Source organism: Alexandromys fortis, unplaced genomic scaffold (genome assembly GCF_014885135.2).
Source record: "Alexandromys fortis isolate MF-2015 unplaced genomic scaffold, M_Fortis_MF-2015_v1.1 scaffold_81, whole genome shotgun sequence".
NCBI lineage: Eukaryota > Metazoa > Chordata > Mammalia > Rodentia > Cricetidae > Alexandromys > Alexandromys fortis.
Window position 1 is genome coordinate 5,594,708 of NW_026067960.1, and position 22,346 is coordinate 5,617,053.

At 45.0% G+C, this 22,346-nt stretch overlaps 1 protein-coding gene across 1 annotated transcript in view; it reads left to right on the forward strand.

The window, feature by feature from the left end:
• The window catches only part of Znf831 (zinc finger protein 831), a 64,043-nt gene extending 47,051 nt beyond the window's left edge, over positions 1 to 16,992 (forward strand). Inside the window, exons 4-5 of the mRNA XM_050153037.1 lie at positions 14,546 to 14,697; positions 15,528 to 16,992. Of these exons, the coding sequence (XP_050008994.1) occupies positions 14,546 to 14,697; positions 15,528 to 16,340 (965 nt within the window). The 3' untranslated portion in view covers positions 16,341 to 16,992. The remainder of the gene's footprint in view (positions 1 to 14,545; positions 14,698 to 15,527) is intronic.
• The last annotated feature ends 5,354 nt before the right edge of the window (positions 16,993 to 22,346 follow it).

Consider the following 22,346-nt stretch of genomic DNA (forward strand, 5'->3'; position numbering starts at 1 on the left):
AATTGCCTGGCTCACTTTGATTTTTGAGACAGGGTGTCTCATTGGCCTGGAGCTGGCCAGTGAGCCCCAAAGACCAGACCTGCCTGTTCCCGCCTCCCTAGCTCTGGGATTACAAGCAGATGCTGCCAAATCAAGTTTGTTTTGTCCGTTTTGTTTGTGGGGTCAGCACCTTATCAAGCAGGCTGTCTCGCGGCCTGGTGGAAGATTCTTTCTGAGGCTGTGCTGTGCTGTGCTGTGCTGTGCTGTGCTGTGCTGCGCTGTAGCTCCTCTCTCAGAATTCTGCAGTGCATCTCTCTGCCCACCTGTGTTTCTGGGTTCCCTCGCAAGCTTGTGAGCTACTGAGGCTTTGGGTTGCAAGTGCAGCTTTACCCAGACTGATCGCTTTAGCGTGAGCCTACCAAGTGCTCCACCTCCACTTTCCTGTCACAAAAGAGGGAATTTCTAAAGCCCGTGTGAGTTTGTAAAGTGACTTTGTAGGATTCTCCAGGAGTCAGGGCCCATCTGTCCCATTATTGTGAGCACCGCCTGGGCTTTTAAGCCTCGGGTTCTACCTCCGAGTTCGAGACCACGTGATCCACTTCTGATCCAGCTCAGCTGACTCTTGAGTTTTCATTCTCCACTTTGGTCTGAAAGAACTCGTGACTGCCCCCTTTATTTTGTAAAGGGGATCCATAGAAACCAGCCCATGCCTCTGCTGAGAAAACAGTACTCCAGTGGGTTGCTGCGCAGCCGGATTGCAAGCTGGAGCCAGGCTGAAAACACTCCAGCAGCCCCTTTGTCCACCCAGTTCTCGAGCGAGTTTCGGCAGGAACATTTCTCCTTTCTTAAGTAGAGTTTGGTCAACTTTTATTCTTCTCCCTTTTTCTCAGTTCCCTCGCTCTGAAGGGGATTTCAGGCCTCCACCCTTCCACTAATACTGTTTAGAAGTTTCTGGGTGCCGGCTTTCCCAAGGCCTCCCTCCTACTACAGCCCAGAAAGAGGGGATGGCAAGGGCCGTCGCCATAGTGGGGAAGAGACACAAGCTCTACACTAGAATAAGTCAGAACAACGGCTCTCCCACCCTCTCTGCTGTTCTGAAATTTGGGATTGATCAAAGACCATGATTCTCTCTGAACATTTATCTTTCCACAGAGACTGCACCTAATTTTGTCTCTCCCTAAGGTGATTGGAAAACCAAAATTGATGGGGCCAGCTCCCAGATCTTTTTTGTTTCTGCTCTTCCTTTGACGTAAGCCTGCCCCCCCTCCCCAACCCACACCCTCAGGATTAATGGGGAACCGAGGGAAGCTTTTTCTCCCTGGCTAGGCTATTATCATTGAAATGGATCAATTTCTCCTTTTTAAGGATGCAAGGAAAAATGAGCGATCCCAAATAACTCAGTTATGTTTTGAGAAATGGGTCTGCCTTTCGCAGGCTCATTCGATTGCAAAAAGCATTAAAAATGATTCAGATTGAGTGTGTGTGAGGTGTGTGTATGTGTGTGTGTGTGCACGCACGCATGTGTATCTGTACACAAACGTGTATGTGGGCATAGGAACATGGAGTTGAGAGGTCAGCCTCAGGTGTCATTTCTCAGTAGCTGTCCACCTTGTGTTTTGAGACAGGATCTCTCCCTGGGACCTGGGGCTCAACCACTAGACTAGACCGCCAAATCGCCGGTGTCCGCCTCCCCAGCGCCAAGATTACAGGTGCACAGGGCCACACACAGTGCAGGGAATTGCTATTCAGGTTGTCACATTTGCAGAGCAGTGGCTTCCTCCTGAGCTACCCCTTCAGCCTGGAGATCACTGGAGTTTGGCTCTGGCAATCCAGATCTCAAAGAGTATTTCAATAATGGCATTTCTACTTCTTCCTCTTCCTGCTCCTCCTCTGATCATCCTCTCTATCCCCTCCTCCTCCTCCTTCTTCTTCTCCTCCTTGTATTTTTAGGGGTAGGCTATGATTTGGGCAAGAGCTTTAACTTGAGAGCTGATTGTGAACATGACTGTACATACATTGATATGTATTTCAGAAACAGGGAAAATAACCTTCAAAAGAGAAATATTGAATTAATTGGCTAAATTAAATGTTAAACAACAAGGAACTGAGCCCTACTCAGAGAGGCAGTCTCTGCAGTAAAATGTATGATTAGTTCAGAGACCAACTTTCCAGACCTCACATGATAGAAGAGGGAATGCTGGGATACAGAGTGAGAATTTGGAAACTGCTTTTCTCTTCCTCTGACCCCATCTCTCTGGGGAGCTGGAGCTGAGGCTCCATGGCCATGGTGTCCCTTCTAGAGTGGTTTTGGGAGGTGACATTTCTGTGATTCCGTAGGCTGTCTATCTCTGACACCTGAACCAGATGAGGAGCTCTTATGGCTTGATTTGCGGCCCATCTCATCGTGGCATTTGCCATGCAGCAAAAGAATTATAATTAGGTTTAATTCTTTCTCTTCAGTCACGTGAACACTACATCAACTGCAGAATTTCATTCCTTCGATTATTAGCAATGAACCTGTATTTACCTCCAGGCCAGGGCAGGGAGAGAGAAGTCTCCTGTTCTTACTCCTTGTCTGCATGTACTTCATGGAATTGTCACATAACCAACTGAAGTTCTTAACTGAGTGCACATGCAAGTGCACATACACAAACATATGAACACACTTGTGCATGCACACACAAACACACACACAAACATACAAACACCTGCACACAGACACACAAACATGGATGCATTCACACAAACATGCACACACAACATGCATTCATGTACACACACACACACACCCTTATGTAGTTGCTTTTCTGCTTTGACTGGGGCATTCAGAGGTGAAAACGTTTACCTATTATGCATACGAGGCAGAAGAACCAAGTGTTCCGTGTGTGTCTGTTACAACCTGTGTGTACCGTGGAGAGAGGGGGGTTGTACGCAGAGGCCTGCACACTGTCATGCCCCATCCCAGGATGTTTTCTCTGGCAGAATCAAGATGGCAGCCTGAACTACAGGGCTCCCTCACCCACGGACTCCCTCCTCTTCTCTGATGAGAGCTAATGGGTCTGCAACATTATTTTTCCTGTCAGAATTAATAGGAGATATTCTTTCCCAAAGCCATTATTTCAGCACTATTGCTTGCAGAGTTGCTGAAGCAGGATAACCCCTCCTTCTGCAGGCTGTAAATCTTCAGGAACGATGAAGCAACGGCTTAAACACATCAATTATCTTCCAGAGCCTGAACTTTTCTCTCTCCCATTTCATTTAGAGTTAAGAAAGTTTGAAATTAGTGACCCATAAAGTAGATTCTCTTGAATTAATTTTGACACTAAAGAATTCAAATAACATTAGCAGTCCTCCCCCCGCCCCCGCTTCATTTGCTTTCCTTTCTTCTCCACAATTTGTCCTTTCGTTATTCTGGAGTATTCTCTTCTTGTCTGGGCATGGTTAAAGTTTTGACTTAGCAGAAGATTTTAAGTATACGTCCCTACTCTGATCTGGTGATTGTTTTCGTTGAGTGAGGGAAGGGTAATAAGTAAATTTCCTCAGATGGATTAACTGTCATCAAAGAAGAGAAGAAAAATAAGAGAGAGAATCAAAAGATGGTTTGAAAGAGGCAAGGCTGAAAAAAGTCAGTAAGAAAAAATCATGGATTTGGTTAGAGATGAAACAAAAACACTTTTTCTCTCTTTTTTTTTCATGAGCCTGTCAACTGTGCTAGAGAACCCATGCCTTAGTTACTGACCTGTGAAGGTCTAACTCACTCTCAGCCTGCTCTGACCTGTGAGGGTCTAGCTCACTCTCAGCCTGCTCTGACCTATGAGGGTCTAGCTCACTCTCAGCAACCCCTTCTGCTCACTGACTTTTAAGTGCATCTGAACACATGTGGGCACCTGCTGGGAGGGAGCCTCATGGTTTCCAGTTCCAATTTTAGAGGCAACATCATGATTTACCTTTTAGTTTTTCTTTGCAATAAAAAGAAACAGCAAAGAGCAGAGGAAAATGCACCACTTCCTGGCCTCACTCACACTACAGACACACATGCACATACACACACACAGATACACACAGACACACGCAGACATAGACACACAGACACACACTCTGACACACATATACAGAGACACAAACGGACACACACAGATACAAAGAGACACACTCATGCATACACACACACAGATACACACAGATACACAAATAAACACACAGACATATACACAAAGACACAAACAGACAGACAGACAGACACACACACACACACACAAGCGCACATGAAGAAGGCGGTGCTTCAATCTCGTTAGCTTAGGTAGGAAGCCCACTGTGCCATTCCCTGGACAGGAGACTGTGGACCATACAGATGGAAACAGTGAGGTGATGCTTACTGCTCTCGGCTTCCTGACTGTGTGATGAGATGCTTCAAGCTCCAGCTCCCTGCGCTGCTCCCCGTGATGGGCTGTGCCTGGAACAGGAGCCAGACTGAACCCTTTCTCCTGTCAGTAGCTTTTGTCAGAACTTTTAGTCACAACAACTAAAGCAGCTAAGATGAGCAAGCAGCCAGCCGCTCTTCCCTTCTTCCTACATCTTATGCAAACTTCTCTCTGTCCACATACTATATAGCATATGTTATTTACACAGTGGCAGAAAAGTCTTTCCGCGAGGGCCCTGTCATTTAGTTACCCAGCCTTTACTCTGCTGATTGCTGTTCTGATTTGGTTCCTATTTTCTCCTTGCCTTTTCTTCTAACCAGCGTTCTCCCTCCAAGAACCATTTTGTCTCTTGGATTGAGATTGGTGTTGCCAATCTCACTTTTGGAGGCTACCAAATTACTTTCCCAACACAATTTTCACAGTCTGGCAACTATTTCTTAGATATCTTTGTTCTTTCCTTTTCCTTTCTTTCTTTCTTTCTTTCTTTCTTTCTTTTTTTTTTGATAATGCTTCCTGTAGCCCAAGCTGGTCCCAAACTCACCATCTAGCTGAACCATGACACTACCCTTCTGATCATCTTCCCTCTAACTCATAAGTCCCAGAAGCCCACCATGCCTGGCTACATAATATTTTTGCAAAGGGAAATCCAAGGCTAAGTTTGCCCTCATGGTCTTTGTACTCGATTGTCTAAAATACTAAAGGGGAGGAAGCTGGGTCACAGTGCTGAACTCTAATGACCAAATTCAGGCCACAGAGATGTTTTGGGTAAACACAGCTGATGTTTAGAAAATAGCGATGATAAAAGGCACACAAAATAGCAATTTCTAGTTTTTTCCTTGCATTCTCTGGGCAAATATAAGAGAGAGAGCCTCTGTCCTCCCCTGTCTCTCTCTGCTGGATCCGAGCGAGGGTCAAGTTCCAGGAGTTTGCTCATGATGTCCCTGCATCCAGGTAGCCTCTCTGAATGTGCTGTCTGTCAGGTCTTTTCCAGTAAGGACACCTTGGGAGCAGCCCACACTCTTCAGTCCTCTCTGCTTGAGCACCAGCGTTTCACACAGACCACCTGGACTGTGCAGGTGTTTTCCTCAGGAAAACCCCTGACAAAGCCTTCAGCAATGGCACCTGGGCAGTTTGTTTCATTCACTGGCAGGGTTGAATTCAATCCCACAACCAGCTTTTTAAAAATTGTTTTTATTGAGCTATACATATTTCTCCGCTCCCCTCCCTTCCTCTCTCTTTTTCTTCTACCCTCTCCTGTGATTCCAATGCTCCCAATTTACTCAGGAGATCTGGTCTTTTTCACCCTCTTATGTAGATCCATGTATGCCTCTCTCAGGGTCCTCTTTGCTGTCTAAATTGTCTGGGGTTGTGGACTGTAGGTTGTTTTTTCTTTGATTTATGTCTAAAAGTCTCTTATGGGTTAGTACATATTCTATTTGTCTTTCTGGGTCTGGGTTACCTCACTCAATAGGTTGTTTTCTAGATCCATCCATTTGCATGCAAATTTCAAGATGCCATTATTTTTTTTCTGCTGCATGGTACTCCGTTGTGTAAATGTACCACATTTTCTTTATCCACTCTTTGGTTGAGGGGCATCTGGGTTGTTTCCAGGTTCTGGCTATGACAAATAATGCCTCAATGAACATAGTTGAGTGTATGTCCTTTTGGTATGATTGAGCATCCTTTGGGTATATACCCAAAAGTGGTATTACTGGGTCTTGTGGTAGATTGTTTCCTAATTTTCTGAGAAATCTCCATACTGATTTCCAAAGCAGTTGTACAAGTTTGCACTCCCACCAGCAATGGAGGAGCCTTCCCCTTACCCCACATCCTTTCCAGCATAAGTTGTCATCAGTGTTTCTGATCTTGTCCATTCTGACTAGTGTAAGATGGACTCTCAGAGTTGTTTTGATTTGCATTGCTCTAATGGCTAAGGAAGTTGAACATTTCCTTAAGTGTCTTTCAGCCCTTTGAGATTTGTCTGCTGAGAGTTCTCTATTTAGGTTTGTACCCCATTTTTTATTAGATTATTTGTTCTTTTGATGTCAAGTTTCTTGAGTTCTTTATATATTTTGGAGATCAGCCTTCTGTTTGATGTGGGGTTGGTGAAGATCTTTTCCCATTCTGTAGGCTGTTGTTTTATCTTGTTAACCATGTCCTTTACTTTACAGAAGCTTCTCAGTTTCAGGAGGTCCCATTTATTGATTGTTGCTCTCAGTGTCTCTGCTACTAGGGTTATATTTAGGAAGTGGTCTCCTGTGCCAATGCGTTCAAGCATACTTCCCACTTTCTCTTCTATGAGGTTCAGCGTGGTTGGCTTTATGTTGAGGTCTTTGATCCATTTGGACTTGAGTTTTGTGCTTGGAGACAGATCTATTTTCATTCTTCTACATGTTGATGTCCAGTTATGCCAGCATCATTTGTTGAATATGCTTTCTTTTTTCCATTTTGTATTTTTTGCTTCTTTGTCAAAAATCAGGTGTCTGTAGGTGTGTGAATCAATATCCGGGTCTTCTATTCAGTTCCATTGGTCCTCCTGTCTGTTTCTATGCCAATACCAGGCTGTTTTCATTCCTGTAGCTCTGTAGTAGAGTTTGAAGCCAGGGATTATGATTTTCCCAGAAGTTCCTTTATTGTACAGGATTGTTTTGGCTATGCTGGGTTTTTTTTCCCCTATGAAGTTGAGTACTGTTCTTTCGAGGTCTGTGAAGAATTCTGCTGGGATTTTGATGGGCATTGCCTTGAATCTGAAGATTGCTTTTGGTAAAATTGCCATTTTTACTATGTTAATTCTACCTATCCAAGAGCATGGGAAATCTTTCCATTTTCTGATGTCTTCTTCAATTTCTTTCTTCAAGGTTTTAAAGTTCTTGTCATACAGATCTTTCACTTGTTTGGTTAGAGCCACCTCAAATTATTTTATGTTATTTGTGGCTATTGTGAAAGGTGAAGTTTCTCTGATTTCTTTCTCAGCTCGTTTATCATCTGTATAAAGGAGGACTACTGATTTTTTTTTTTTTTTTGAGTTAATCTTGTATCCTGCTACATTACTGAAGGTGTTTATGAGTTGTAAAAGTTCCCTGGTAGAATTTTGGGTGCCATTTATTTTATACTATCATATTGTCAGCAAACAGTGAGAGTTTGACTTCTTCTCTGATTTGTATCCCCTTCATCTCCTTTTGTTGTCTTTCTTCTCTAGCTAGGACCTCAAGTTCTATATTGAATAGATATGGAGAGAGTGAACAACCTTGTCTAGTTCCTGATTTCAGTGGGGTTGCTTTGAGTTTCTCTCCATTTAGTTTGATTTTGGATGTTGGTTTGCTGTATATTGCTTTTATTATGTTTAGATACATTCCTTGTATTCCTGTACTCTCCAAGACTTTTATCATGAAGGGGTGTTGAATTTTGTAGAAGGCTTTTTTAGCATCTAATGAGATGATCATGTGGTTTGTTTGTTTCAGTTGGCTTATATGGTGGATTATGTTGGAGATTTTTGTATGAAAATAAATCTTTTTTGTTTGTTTGTTTTCTGTTTTGTTTTGTTCTTCGAGACAGGGTTTCTCTATATGACAGTCCAGATTGTCCTGGAACTAGCTCTGTAGACCAAGCTGGCCTCGAACTCATGGAAATCTGCCTGCCTCTCCCTCCTGAGTGCTGGGATTAAAGGTGTGCACCACCACGGTCTGGTTCACAACCAGCTTTCAAAACAATTCAGACCAGTTCCACTCACAGAATTGAAACAAGCAGAGAGGATCATGTGATGCAGACATGCTGAGTCACCCTCGGAACGAGACTTGTGGATGATGACAGTAACAGGTGGTCTAAAGTAAAAGTTTTCTAATAACACACATAGCAAGGCTACAATTTCTTAAATACTATGCATACATGGCTGCATATGATCCTGGTAAAAAAAAAAAAAAAAAACTAGGCCCTGCCTTGGTTGGCTGCTGTGCCCATCTTGGGTATCTCAGCTGCTCCTGGCCTCTGGGCTGGCCTTGGGGTTCTGTCCTCAGAAAGGGTTTCTGGGGCTATGGAAGACCCTCCCTCTCTGACAGGCTCTCCTATGTCTCTTCTAATGCCCTCCCTGCACTTTTTTAAAAAAATTATTATTATTAGGATTAATGGAGGAGTTTTAATTCTTTCTCTACAGCTCTTAGTTAAATCACAGTTCTCTGAAATTGCTGAGACAAAGTAATTTCTGCCCGTTCGTGGGTGTGTAAATCTTAAGGAGTGATGACCTTCTTCTGCAGGTGTGTTGATTGCATCCCGGGAAGAGATCCACACAGAATCTTCACTTGGCAACAAGAGACTTTAAAACCCAGAGTGTGCAAAGTACCAGTCTTGGTTCACCTCGGCATTTAACACCTGCAATCTCTCTAATCACCAGCCATTATGATTTCAGAATCCCATCTCCACTCTGTATTGAAGGGTTCACTTTTACAGAATGGACATGTTAAAAACAATTTTTTTTAAAAAAAAAGAGTCCAGGCAAGATTTTAAGTACCGTTTTTGTCCTAAACATAGCCAAGGTGCAGGATGTCCATGAGGGGATCGAGCCTGATTGCCTTTCATCAGAGAAAGCGAGGTGATGGGAACCACTGGGAAAGTGACCCTGAAAGAAAAGGCTCCTGATGGCTCTGAGGAGAACTTTCCAAAGATTGCATTAGAGCAGAAATACCAGAGGCTCCCCTTGCTAAACAGGCTTTTCTGGCCCTCTTTTGGGTCCCTCCTGCTGGTAGAGCTGGAGGCTGATGCTGTTTCTGCCAGCTCTCCAACCGCCCACAGGCTTCTAGGCTTCCCATCACTTCCTGGCTGCCGTCACCATCCAAAATCGCCCATCTTCTCTGGCTGAGAAGACCCGAAGGCCTTGGCCGCCACTTTGCACCATACTGTGTCCTAAAGAGACTACACGAACAGTAAGACGTCAGTAACACATGAAGGTAGCCACTCAAACAACACACCAGGGACTTCAAGAAAATGGTAGGATAATTACATGATTGAATACTCAGATTTATTAGTGACACAGCCCCAGGGACAGGCACTGCCTGGATGGTTTCAAGTCTTTTGTTTGTTTGTTTGTTTTGTTTTGTTTTTTCATTTTGTTTTTAGAAACAGGGTTTCTCTATAGCTTTGGAGCCTGTCCTGGAACTAGCTTTTGTAGACCAGGCTGGCCTCAAACTCACAGAGATCTGCCTGCCTCTGCCTCATGAGTGCTGGGATTAAAGGTGTGTGCCATGTGGCAGTGGTGGTTTCAGGTCCTTCTGTGGACAGGCGTGAGGTTGGGACATCACCTTACTGTCTGAGCATCTACTTGCTGCGTCTTTCATGGTGTTGATAACCCCTGCTTGGTGACATTTTTGTGTGTGTGAGGATGGCATTTGTTATCCAACCTAAAGACCTGAGTTCAATCCCAGGACCCACAAGGTGGAAGGAGTGAACTGAGCCCCTCCACATGTGTGCTGTGGTACATGTGCCCCCTGACAATAATAAAAACATGTGAAGAATAAAACGAATCTCTGTCCCCTATTAGATTGTAATTTCCATGAGTGGTATCAACCTCTTGGAGCAGTTTTGGCCACACTCAATGTTCGGTCAATACTGCAGTTCAACAGGAAGAGTTCAAAAATATAGACTTACAATGGATTCAATAAATACTTGACTAAATGAGCAAATAACTATTCCCAGTACGATTAGTTTTAAAGATCTGCCCAGCTCTCTTTTAACTCATTGCTTGTTTTAATTGCCAGCACATTGTGTGTTCCTTAATGGCAGAGACACTTTCGAACAATTTAATCTCAAATCAATTACGAGTCCCAGAGCCAAACCCACCTTCCTGTTTATAATCTCGCTTAGAAGGGCCACAGGCTGATACTGGAGGCTGACATTCCTACCTCAGATTTCTGAGTCTATGGACTCCACATGAATGGAATTTGGGGAGCTATTGGGACAAACCAAAAGAAATTATTCAAATTACGCACATTTTGAGATAATGATATTTGAGTAATACATTTATTAGCATTTTAATAAGGCCTGGAAATGTGACAGCCCAAAGCAGATTTGACATTAAAGAGGCCCATAATACCACTGTCAGATTTGTCATGTTGTCTCTGCCTGCGTCTTCTTTTTAATTAGTTTACAGTTTCTCATACGTAGCCCTTTCAAGAGGGCGAAACTCGCAGTTGCTGAACTGCTTAAGCAGTTTCTTCCTCCTGACATGCCATGGCAATTATTTCTGAGAGAAATTATTAAGAGTGTGGCCTTTAATCAGGGGAAGATCACGCAGCAGAGAGCCTGGGTGAGAGAATTCTCTAATAAGATTCCTGTAATTGAGTGTGGGCAGCCGGGCCCTGAAGATACATGGAGACGGTAGAATCTGTGATTCTGAAGAAGGGGGTGACTCGGAGTGTGTGGAGATGGAGCCTAAACAGATGGCATTTTGCACTTTAAGGTCTGACCAGAGCCCGGCTTGCTTTTTGAAAGGGGCCATTCATTTCAAAGCAAGTTAGTGTCCTGCTTCAATAATCCAAATTAGTTTAACACACTTCAGTGACATTTTTTGGACATTTTTCACAATTATTAGAGATAATTCACTTTTCTCTGTAGACTGTAGGGTTGAAAGCAAATTAAATCAATAGATTTTCTTCCTTTGCTCTCTCAAATGAGCCAGAAGCTACTGGTCAAATGTGCCCACGACCTTTCTGCTCAAGCTTAAAGACCCAAACAACCTGTTGGAAAGATGTTTGGCCAATCTGATTATTTTCCCTATACTAATTAGTTTTATTTCTTCATTAAATTGAATGAATTGCCTGGTCATTTTGTCACCGTGGGGATGAAGCGCGATCCACTTAGAGTGAGTGGCTGTCCTTGGCAACCATGGAGCCACAGACACAGCCATTGTGACAGCTTCCTGAGGAAAAAAGAAGCAGGTCCTGAGACAAACCCTCTTTCTCCACCCTTTCATCGCCCTGGCTGGGACATGGAATCTGGGCCCCCCAGGAGACCCTAGAGACCTAGGAACTGGCTTCTTATCTCTGATGTTTTTCTCCCTCCAAGCCAATCTTCAGGTGGCATCAACATGTATCTTTGAAAAAAACAAATGTCAATCTGTAATTGGTGGTTTCTCTCCTGCCTGCCAGTTCCCAAACTCAGATGCTTAATATTAATTACAAATGCTTCGGCCTGTTGCTCAGACTTATTATTAACTAGCTCTTACCTCTTAAATTAACCCATTTCTATTAATCTCTGTATTGCCACATGGTTCACATCTTGGTTCTCTGGTGGCTGCTGGCATCTCCCTGACTCTGCCTTCTTTTCCCCTGTACTGTGCTTGGATTTCCCATAAGTCTCTATTCTACCTGGCTACAGACCAGACTAGTTTCTTTATTAAGCAATTGATAATAGACCATATTCACAGTATACAGGCCATCCCACATCATCAATCCACATTGAAAACATTGGCTTTTCCCAAGAAGACACTTGTACTCTGAGATAAAAATACCTGTTGACAGCCCTGCCTTTGCTTCACTCCCCCTTGCTTACACCTCCTCCCACACTGGTGTCATTGGCCCAGCTGCAGTCCTAGTCCCTAGGTTCCTTCCTAGCTGCTGTTTTTCCTTCCTCTAGAGTATCCTTTGCATGTGGACAATGCAATCGCTCTCAACATCATTTATCATTTCTCTCTAGTATTTCCCCACCTTTGTGGCCAGTTTCTCCCTTACCTTCTGTGTCTTGTTCTGTCTACAACAGTTCCTAATTGCCACTCTCTGCCATATTCCTACCCTTTGCCTTGTTGCTTCACGAGCCCTGCACTATCTCAAACTCTTTTCCGTGTCTCTCCCCGTCCTATATCTCCGTCCCCATTAGCACAGGATCCTGTGAGGACCAGATTCATCTCTGTCGTGTTGTCTCTGAGTTCTCAGGAAGTGCAGCGCCTGTTTTGCTGAAGACCAGGGCCACACTTGCTGACCAGAGGAGGAGCGCCAGCAGCTGGTGCCTTCGTCATTGACAGCTCTGTCACATGGGTGCTCGCCGAGGCCGTACTGAAGGGAAACCCACCACTTTCTAAACCTTTGTCTTTCTCTGTTCTTTACCAGCGCTGGTTCGCTCAGGATGAGTGTACACAGTAATCCTAGAAGCTGATGGTGGAGAGAGAGACGAGCTTTATCGATGATTGTGCTCAACTCTAAGGGGCAGCATATTTCTGCAGACTTTGTTCACATTTAGAAGCCCAGGAAGATTTAGGCATCTAATTGGTTTGTGATATCCATGCCCATAGGTTTGGGGAGGCGATATCATGTGTGACCAGAGGATATCAGGTGCCATTGACTGGGTTTATTTTCAGATAGAGATTCCCCTTGGTCTAGGGCTTACTCACTGGGCTAGGCTAGCCAACCAGCAAGACCCAGGGACCCTCCTGCCTCTGCTTCCCTGGTGCAGGGATTCTAAAAGTGCCTAACGTTGCACCCAGCATTGGTTATAGGCCTCTAACTTGACAATGTGGCCAAATGACCCTATAATAGTAAGGCCTATAATGGAAAACCACTGGTGAAGACCATTAAATTGTTTATTAATATCATTATCAATATTGTCATTATTATTTCTTTCTTTTTGTCTTTTCCCTCCTTCATTCTTTCTTCCCTCTTTCAATTTTCTTATCGTTTCTTCCTTCCTACCTTCTTCCTCCTCCCCCTCCCTCCTCTCCTTCTCTCCTCCTCTCCATTCCTTATTCCCTCCCTCCCGCCATCACTTCCTTCCATTTTTTTTAATGGGAAAGAGAACCCACAACATTTACTACAAGCTTAAGGCGTGAGCTTTAGCTTGTCCAGAGAGAAATCAAGTGTAAGACGGTTTGGGAGTCTGGGGGTGAATTTAATGTATCTGCAGAAAGGTACACAGAGGAGGTGGCACTAACTCTGAGGCAAACAACTTTGCTTATATAAGGCAATGCAGTTTCAGTTTCTACCAGCTCAGTGGTGACTTAGAATACCACCTACACAGGGCATGGAGTCAGGGCTGTGCACATGAAGGTCAAGAGGATGGAGTGAGGCAAGTGTGCTGCGTCCTAGCTGGGAAGAATAGCTGCTCTCTCCTGGCCTTGAAGGAGGTCTTAGGTCAGCCTGTAAGCATAGCAACAGGAGGGAGAGAGATGAAGCTCTAGGGCTCCAAAATGAAAAAGGATGGCTGGGTGGGCAGCAGGGGTTGCTAGCTTTCCTAACAAGTAGAAAGGTTTTCAAACTCTGGGCTTGTATAACTTTAATCAAAATAAAAGCAGATTTGACAGTGTGCCCAGTGCATCTTCTAGGGATCCAGGCATTCTAGAAAGTTTTTTTTTCCTTTTATCAGCTCATCTCATAATGCAGTCTGCCTTTTTGGGAAGGATCACCCTGTGGTTCTTTTGGCCTGATTCTGGAGTCCTGCGAGGAAATGGAGGAGAGAGTAAGGGGGACAAGGGGGAGCAGGCGTGAGCGGCTATTCTGTCTCTTCCCTTCCCACAAATGACATCAGCCACAGCAAATAACAGCATCCCAGGTGCCCACCTCTCCCCCTGCTGCCTGGCATTCTGGTGGTGGCCAAGGCATGTCATCACCAAGGTGTTCTAATCCATGGTCTAGCAAGTTCTCTACTCTTGCCACCTGATTCCAGGACCAGGTTACTCAAGAAGCCCAGATGGAGGGTGGTGCAATGATGAGAGTGGACACCACGCCGAACTCGGTGTACAATGTATATGTACAATGTATGTGATGAGAGTGGACACCACGCCGAACTCTGTGTACAATGTATATGTGCAATGTATGTGATGAGAGTGGACACCACGCCGAACCTGTGTACAATGTATGTGATGAGAGTGGACACCACGCCGAACTCTGTGTACAATGTATATGTACAATGTGTGATGAGAGTGGACACCACGCCAAACTCTGTGTACAATGTATATGGTTATGGAGTCATCACCTTGGTGTCTTGGCATTACTATTTCCTTCCTTGGAGGATGTGAAGACAATGCATTTGTCCAAGTGTGAGCTGGAGGTGATCAGAGTCCTGGACACACTGTGTGAACGGAGGCTCGCTGTAGAGACTTGGGCCTCCTCCTCATCATTGTTGGTCCACTTCATGATTGTATTTATAAAACACGCTTCCTCTTGCAGGTCTGCATCTGCAAGGAGAGCCATCGTGTGCCAGCCTAAATCTGCCTGTTGGTCATGGGAGCAAAGAGAAGGAAGGTGACTGCCAACAATCTTCAGAACTCATCTCCCCTGGCACAAAAACCATCTTGGAAAGAGACAGTTTGACTCTAAAGGTGAGAACCACCATTCTGAGGCACCAGTGCCTACCCATCATCTCGACTTATGCCTTTATTTCCATATCATTGTCTATGTGGTAAAATTACCTGATCTCCTTCTACAAACCTAAAACCAGACTAAAAAAAACTTCCCAAACATTCTACACTGAAAAATTAGCTACCTTTGGAGCTGGGGAGATGGTCCAATAAGTAAAACACTTGCCATTCAAGTATGAGAACCCGAGTTCAAATCCCCAGCACCCACATCAAGGCTGGATACACATCTTGAGGGTCTAACCTCAGCACTCCTACAGGGAGATGGGAGGTGGAGACAGGAAAACCCCTAAAAGTTCTGGTACCAGCCAGCAGTGTATGCAGTGGAAAACAACCAAGAAAGCCTGTTGTGAGCCAGGTAGACAGTTGACCTACACCCGGGGCTATGTCACAATGTGACTGGTCGACTTTAGTTGTGAAACTGTTGGCAGGTTTTCTTGAAAACCCCAAGTCTGCGTGATTAGTTCCCCCAGAAGAAAGATGCTTAGCATATGTTGGGTGTTACTGCAATGCGAAAGCACCCTCGGTGGACCAGGAGACAGGAAGTGTGGGACCAGCTGGGTAATGGGGTTGTTTGGCTTTACACAGAAACCGCTTTTGTATCAGTCAGGAGCTTGGCTGAGGTTAATGGGCTGATCAGTTACTAATGGAAGCTTATTGAAGACATCCTATTGAGGTTCACGCTCAGGGAGGCGTCGTCGGGACCTCAAGACCTCGCTTTCATGGCGGACCGTGTTTCAGATCACAGTTTTCTTTGTGCCAATTAACCTTTCCCCCTTTGCTCTTTGTCGTAGGATGTTTCTCCATCTGCTGGTGAGCGTAATGACTGTTCTCAGGAGAAGGATCATGCCAATGGGTCAGGACAATCTCTGCCATCCAATGTGTGCTTGACAATGTTTCAGGAAGATCCCCTGCCCCAGGGCAAGGGTTCTGATGTGGGACCCCCAGGGACTCCACTGCCACCTTCCCAGGATCAAGTCTCCATAGTTGCCAGCCTGTGTATCTCCCCAGATGATTCAAAGCCGCCTCCATCCCTTAGATCGAAAGGAACATTTCCCCACTGTGACATTGCTACCTCTGTGGCAGCCATCTGTGTTCCTACGGGGACACGAACAGGACACAGAACACTGGGGGGTCACAGTGTGGAGTCCCATATGGAGGAGACACTGGCCCAAAGCTCCCCAAATAGAAGAGCCATTCCAGAAAGCATAGCACAGGCACTCCTGCCTAGGAGACCTTCACCTAGCCCAATATCACCCGGAAGAACACGTTTAGAAATGCTGCCATCAGGTCCAGGTTTGACTAGTTCACACCAGGAGGAAGTGAGACCCCAGGCAGATTTTCCCTCCTGGACCCAATATGGGCACAGGGAAGTGAGCGTCCCATGTGCAGCTTTAGGAAGTGAGAGTGGCACATGTCGCACGGAAGAGTTCGTTACCCCCAAGAGTGTCGTGGCTCCTTCTGACCAAGGACAACCCTCAGAGGTCTCTGAAGCCCCCTTGAAGTCCATCCGGAAAAGGAGTTTGGAAGGAATGAGAAAACAGACTCGGGTGGAGTTGAGCGATACCAGCAGTGATGATGAGGACAGACTGGTTATAGAGGTGTGATGTGCTTCAGGAGAAAGATGGTGGCCATGGCCAAGGACTGGGGATGCTCAGAGATAACATCACCACTCACACCACATCCATAGGCTGTGAAAGCCGTCTGAGGGGCCTTCAAGCCAGCTCTAACCAACACGATGCCCAGAACCAGCCATACCTTTCTTCAGTGTCTCTCAGACAGACTTTGGACTCTTCCACACTGAGCTGGAAGAGCCAAGATGGCCAGAATTACCATCTCAAGAGGCTCAGCATACACAGCTCCAACATGACACACTGATCCTCACCTGCCTCATGCAGTAAAAGGACACTAACTGGAAGAGCCATATGTGACATCGTTCCTGACCAGGGAGACCCACAGGGTCAAGCTCCTGACATCTCTATCACTAAGTGAAGAGTGGCAAACACACTTGGGGTCACTGGGGTGGCTTGAGGAAAAAGGATGGGGTACGGACTGGGCACCAAGATGGTTCTGTGAACTTTGGAGACTAAGTCCAGATGCATTCAAAACTGGTCAGGGCCAGCCAGCCATCCCAGTGGACAATGTAAATACGTCATAATGCCTAAGGCCCTTTTAAGTGTTGCACAAATGGTCAGTACCTGTTTCTGTTCCAGTAACACGAGCACGTATGGCCCTTGTACATGTGCCTTTCCTGTTAGATCCCCCCCCCCCCGTGCCAAAAAAGCCTTGTGTTTTTGTTTTTTCTTTTTTTAGATCTTGCAAAGGAACATTGCATTAAGTCAGTAAAATAGTCACTGCAATGAGTCATTTTTTTAAAAGGGGGAAAATTCACTTATTTTCCTCTGATTATTTTCGTCATATTGGGCTCTGAGCAATTTCAATTAGAGGGCTACATTTTAGCAATCTGTACAGATTGAACTGATGCCTGTTCCTCATGATGGAGTCTTTTAGGCTTCCTCTAGAAGCTTCCAGGACATAAAACTAATTGGAGTTCTGATGCTGTTTTACATCTTGGTAATTTTATTTTGGGGACTTGGTGTTATTTTGCTGTCAAATTAAATCAGCCTTTGCGTTGGGCATTTCAGAACAGCATGGATCAAATCCCCCAGTATTTCAAACCGGTGCACCCCTGTGCAGAGGCAAATAGGTCTGCGTCAGCCAGCCCTCTACCCAGGCCCCAGGTTCCCAGACTTCCTCTTCGTCCCCTTAAGTGCAAGGGGGAAACTTGAAGAAGTTTACACTGTTCATTCCTCTACAATTTTCTACTTGCCTTGGTTTGATTTTGTACAGTTTGTGATTTCTGGCTGAATGTTCGGCTTAACTCTAAGGTAATGATGCTCACGTGACATCTTGTGCTCCCAGGCAAGGCAGCCACGAGAAGCATCTCACACGTGTGAACCTAGTTTCCTCCTTACTGTGAGGAAGATTGATCCTTTTCGAGTATTCTCATGTCACCTTCCCAGCGTGGCTGTTATTCACTGAGAACTTCAACGCCACAGCAAAAGCAACTTCCTCTTAGTAGGTCCTTCTGTCTATGGTCATCACATACATGTTTAGATAGCTCAGTGATGGCAAACCCAGCCAACAGGAGTTGAAAAGAACTAGACGTCACCTCTGTATGCTTCTTAAAGCAAATGAGAATGGCACAGTGGTCTCTGCCCTTTGGGTGGCCTGTGCCAGAGAAGGGCAGCTGAGGAAGAACGCTAGGGGAGGCACAGTCCTGACCCAGTCTTTGGCTGGGAGACCTTGGGGACGGCTGTCTCTGTGCATGACAGTGAGACCTGGCCAGAGGAGCTCACTTGTGTCTACAGGGCTGAATCCTGATGGGATTAGCTGATGGAGAGACCATGGCTCACTTTATAGCTGTGTCTTCATGGGCTGGAGATGTCCCCAGGGAAGCCATTGTTCCAGAGTCATCATTTTGGGGAACTGGTTCACAGATATTGTTAGGCTACTACTGCTATATAGTATGTGAACTGAGGGAAGGGTCCTCTAATTCCTCCTGCACTGGAATTCCTGATTTAGGGGAGCATGAGGCTCTTAATCTCAACATCGTGGGTTCGTGCCCCACATTGGGCACCATTTTACATGAGGAGGCTGCATTTAGTTTCCTGGCTGCCCAGACCCAAATAAGCACACAGAAACTACATTAATTACAACACTGATCTATTAGCTCAGGTTTCTTATTAACTAACTCTTACATCTTAAATTAACCCATTTCTACTAATCTGTGTGCTGCTGGTACAAGGCTATGGCTTACTAGTAAGGGTCTGGTGTCTGTCACCTTTGGCAGCTCCATGGCATTTCCCTGACTCCACCTACTCTCTCTCTATCTCTTCCAGTCTGGATATATTTTGCCTTGCCATAGGTCAAAGCAGCTTTATTCATTAGCCAATAAAAGCAACACAGATACGGAATGAGATCCCACATCATTGGAGTATCATCACCTAACGTTAAAAATCAGAATTTATAAAACAATTTATAAAACTGAGTGGAAGAGAACATGTATGTAGGTGGAACTGGCTCCTTTGTCTCAGGAGGTACAGGGCAAAGGAAGAAAATTACCTTTCAGGTCAGTGGTTCTCAACTTGGGGGGTTAAAGACCCCTTTGGGGAGGTCAAATGACTCCTTCACAGTGTTATCTAAGACCATCAGAAAACACAGATTTTATATTATGATTCATAACAGTAGCAAAATTACAGTTATGAGTTAGCCACAAAAATGATTTTATGGTTGGGGCTCACCATAACATGAGGGACTGTATTAAAGGTCACACTGTCAGGAAGGTAGGGAGCTGCTGTTCTAGACCCTGATTTCCAGGTGACTGCTGAAACCTAAGAGTGTCACCAGGCCCATCTTATATATATACATAAGCATAGCCCTAAAAAGCTCACGATGCCACATGTCACAGTGGAAGCACAGTCTCTTCCGAGTCACCATAGCCAGCTGCCACCCCCTAGGCTATATCCAACGGTGCAAAGTATTGATTCCATCTCTTTAAAGCCCTGCATCTATGACAGAGACAGGCAGCCTGCCAGACCCCCTGCTCCACCTGGTCATTTAGTGATTGTCAGTCTTGCCAAGGGTTCTTTACTTTAAACCAACGTGAATTTGTGAACCTTGTATTTCGATAGATTTTTTTTTATCAGGTATTTATTTTGAAAGACCTTGGGAGGAGCTAGCTACTGAAAAATATCCTAAAGATATTGTTTCATTTGGTTTTAATGGGGAGTCCTTTATATAATATAAATTATATGTATATATATATAATATAACATATGGTCACTGGTTTTTATAAATCTAACTTTCTTAAGGCAAAATACAATGATAAGAAAATTATAAGAAAACATTTACCCAAAGAACCCTAAACTCAGCTTGAGTTATTAAACTTCTAGTATTTCCAGTTGGTTCTTGCTGCCATTTGACAATACCCCAAGTACACATCTCATGGCGGTTCAGGCAAAGCCCATCTATGTTCAGTGCTGAGGATGCAGCTCAGTGGTAGAGCGCTTGCCTGGCAAGCATGAAGCCCTGGGTTCAATGCCCAGCTCCACACATAAAAATGTTTCACAGCAAGGCCAGTGCATTCTTTGCCAGCACGGCTACTCCATGGACCCTCATGTAGGAGGCTGAAGCAATGGGTGCTTCAACTCCCTGCATAAATATCATCCCAGGGTTACCTGCAGGGACTGTGAGAAAGACGGCTTCCGGTTCCTTGCCATGCAAATGCTATTGCTCATGGTGCCTGCCACTGGTCATTGACTGTCCCCCTTAACTTCTGTGCCTGGCCACATTTTGAGATGCATGGAGGGACAAGGCATCTCTCTCCACTTGGCCAACTCTTAAAGATTTGTGAGTTTGGATGGCCAGCCTCATCCTCCTTGTTGTAAGGTGCTGTAGGAATCGCTCTTTCCTCCTGTTAAGTCTAAACTTGGCATTTTAGAGGAAATGAAGGCCCAAGACCCAAGGCTTACACCTCACAGTAACCAGGACAGTCTATGGTGTTGGGAGAGGGAGAGAAACAGAGAAAGAGGGGAGGGAGATGGAGGGAAAGAGACAGAGAGGGACCACAGAGAAGGGGATGGGAAAGGGGGGCAGAGAGGTGGGGGGAGGGAGAGGGGAATGAAAGAGAGAGAGAGAGAGAGAGAGAGAGAGAAAGACAGAGAGGGAGACAGAGAGAGGCACAGGGGGGGGGGGAGAGAGAGAGAGAGAGAGAGAGAGAGAGAGAGAGAGAGAGAGAGAGAGAGAGAGAGAGAGAAAGTCTTCTGGATTCTAATAGAAGCACAGCCAACAACTTGGTGGGTAACTCAGAGCCAACCGGAACTTCCCTTTCCTGAGTGCCTGCCCTTCTAAAGCTGCATCCGAAGGACGCCAGCTTTGCCACAGTGCCCGTGACCGTTGTCCTCCGCGGGGATGACAAACGGTTCCCGGTCTCATGCCGAAACGTATTTCCTCGAGCTCACATCCATCACTTACAATGATAGCATCGTTCATTTCTTCCCCCAGCACGGAGATTTGCATTTTGCACAAAATCTGCCTGGTACAGCAGATTTTTATAGTTACAGGAACGTGCGGCTGTTAGCTCCCTTGATGTCATCTAATAGGCGAAGGGGGAACATGGTTCACCTGGCTCTGGGCAGTCGCAGCCCTGCAATTGCAGCAAGAGAAGCCCGTGTGTTTTTCTTTACTCCAGTAGTCTGTCCCGGTTAAGGAAGCACCACCTTCTGAAATACTACATTTGTCTGTCTCTTTCGAAACTCACTAAATATAGATGTCCGGACCCTGAACACCCTTGAGTGCGGATCTCAACCCTTGTGCCGTGTTCTCCATACCTTACATTGATGTGGTGATATGCATAGTTTGTTCCGAAGGGGTACGCAGACATGTGAGCAAATTGCATCACCCTGGGGAGAAGGAGCCTGGGAAAGAGTCAGTCCTGGCCACTGGGAGCACTAAAGACTGACTCACCAGCTCACAGAGGCAGACAGTGGGGCTCACAGCTCTACCCCTTGTTTGTGATGGGGAAGCGCTTGGCTTCTTGGTTGATGAATGTTCCCCCTTCTTTATATGGTTAAATTATTTTGTTTTGATAAAAATAAAACTGAAAAATGAAAATGTCTTGTGTGATTTATTAATTTTAACCCAAACCACCCACCATAAACAATAATTTCCTGTAAGGCTTAACTTCGGATTGTTCCCCAACTCATTAACCAGACACTCTGTCTGCCATATTGGAATTCCATTCCAGTTAACGAAAGGGTGAGATAATAGCAAATTACCCTATTTTCTTGTGCTGTTACTTGCCCCCCTGTGCCCCATTTGTCATACGACTTGCCTTAATTTATAGTTTTTAACTTTAGAAATGCTTTGAAAAAATTCTTAAGTGTAGCTAAACTTTGAAACCACACGAGAGTACTGTCCACAGTACAATAATCGAAAACTTTCCCCCTTGGAATTGATGCTTCTTGGAAGCTTAGTGTTACTCATCCACAAAGAAAACACTTGCACATCAAAGCCAGACCTCTTGATGGAGATGGCGTATGTGCTCATCCTGCAAGAATGCTTTACAGCCCAGCGCGACATCGTTCCTGCGTACACACAGCTTCGTGAGGTCAGTGGGTCTGCTGCTTTGGAAGAAACAGTGTGAGTGGGGCCTTGGAACACATGGACTAATCTGTGGCTCTTATCTGCTTCTTTCCTACCTCCTCAAACTCTGGTTGCAAGAAATTAGTCCACTGATTTTCAAATTCCAGCCACTTGAAAACCATCTCAATGTTTTTTGCTCATACGTTTTAATATAGCACTCATGGGTATATTATTTTCTTAATCTTTTTACTTAAAACCATCTCTGCAATACAGGAGATATTATCGCTCTAAGCAACAATATCTGTGAAACATCTCGTTTCGTATAATAGTTAGGTATCGGTTCTACTATACATTCAAACACAAAATCATTAAAATCTTTCATCCGTGTGCCACTTAAACAGCATCTGTATACCACCACTGGTGTGCTTTTTACACTCGGGGAAACACTGAGGTAATCTAAAAGGTGT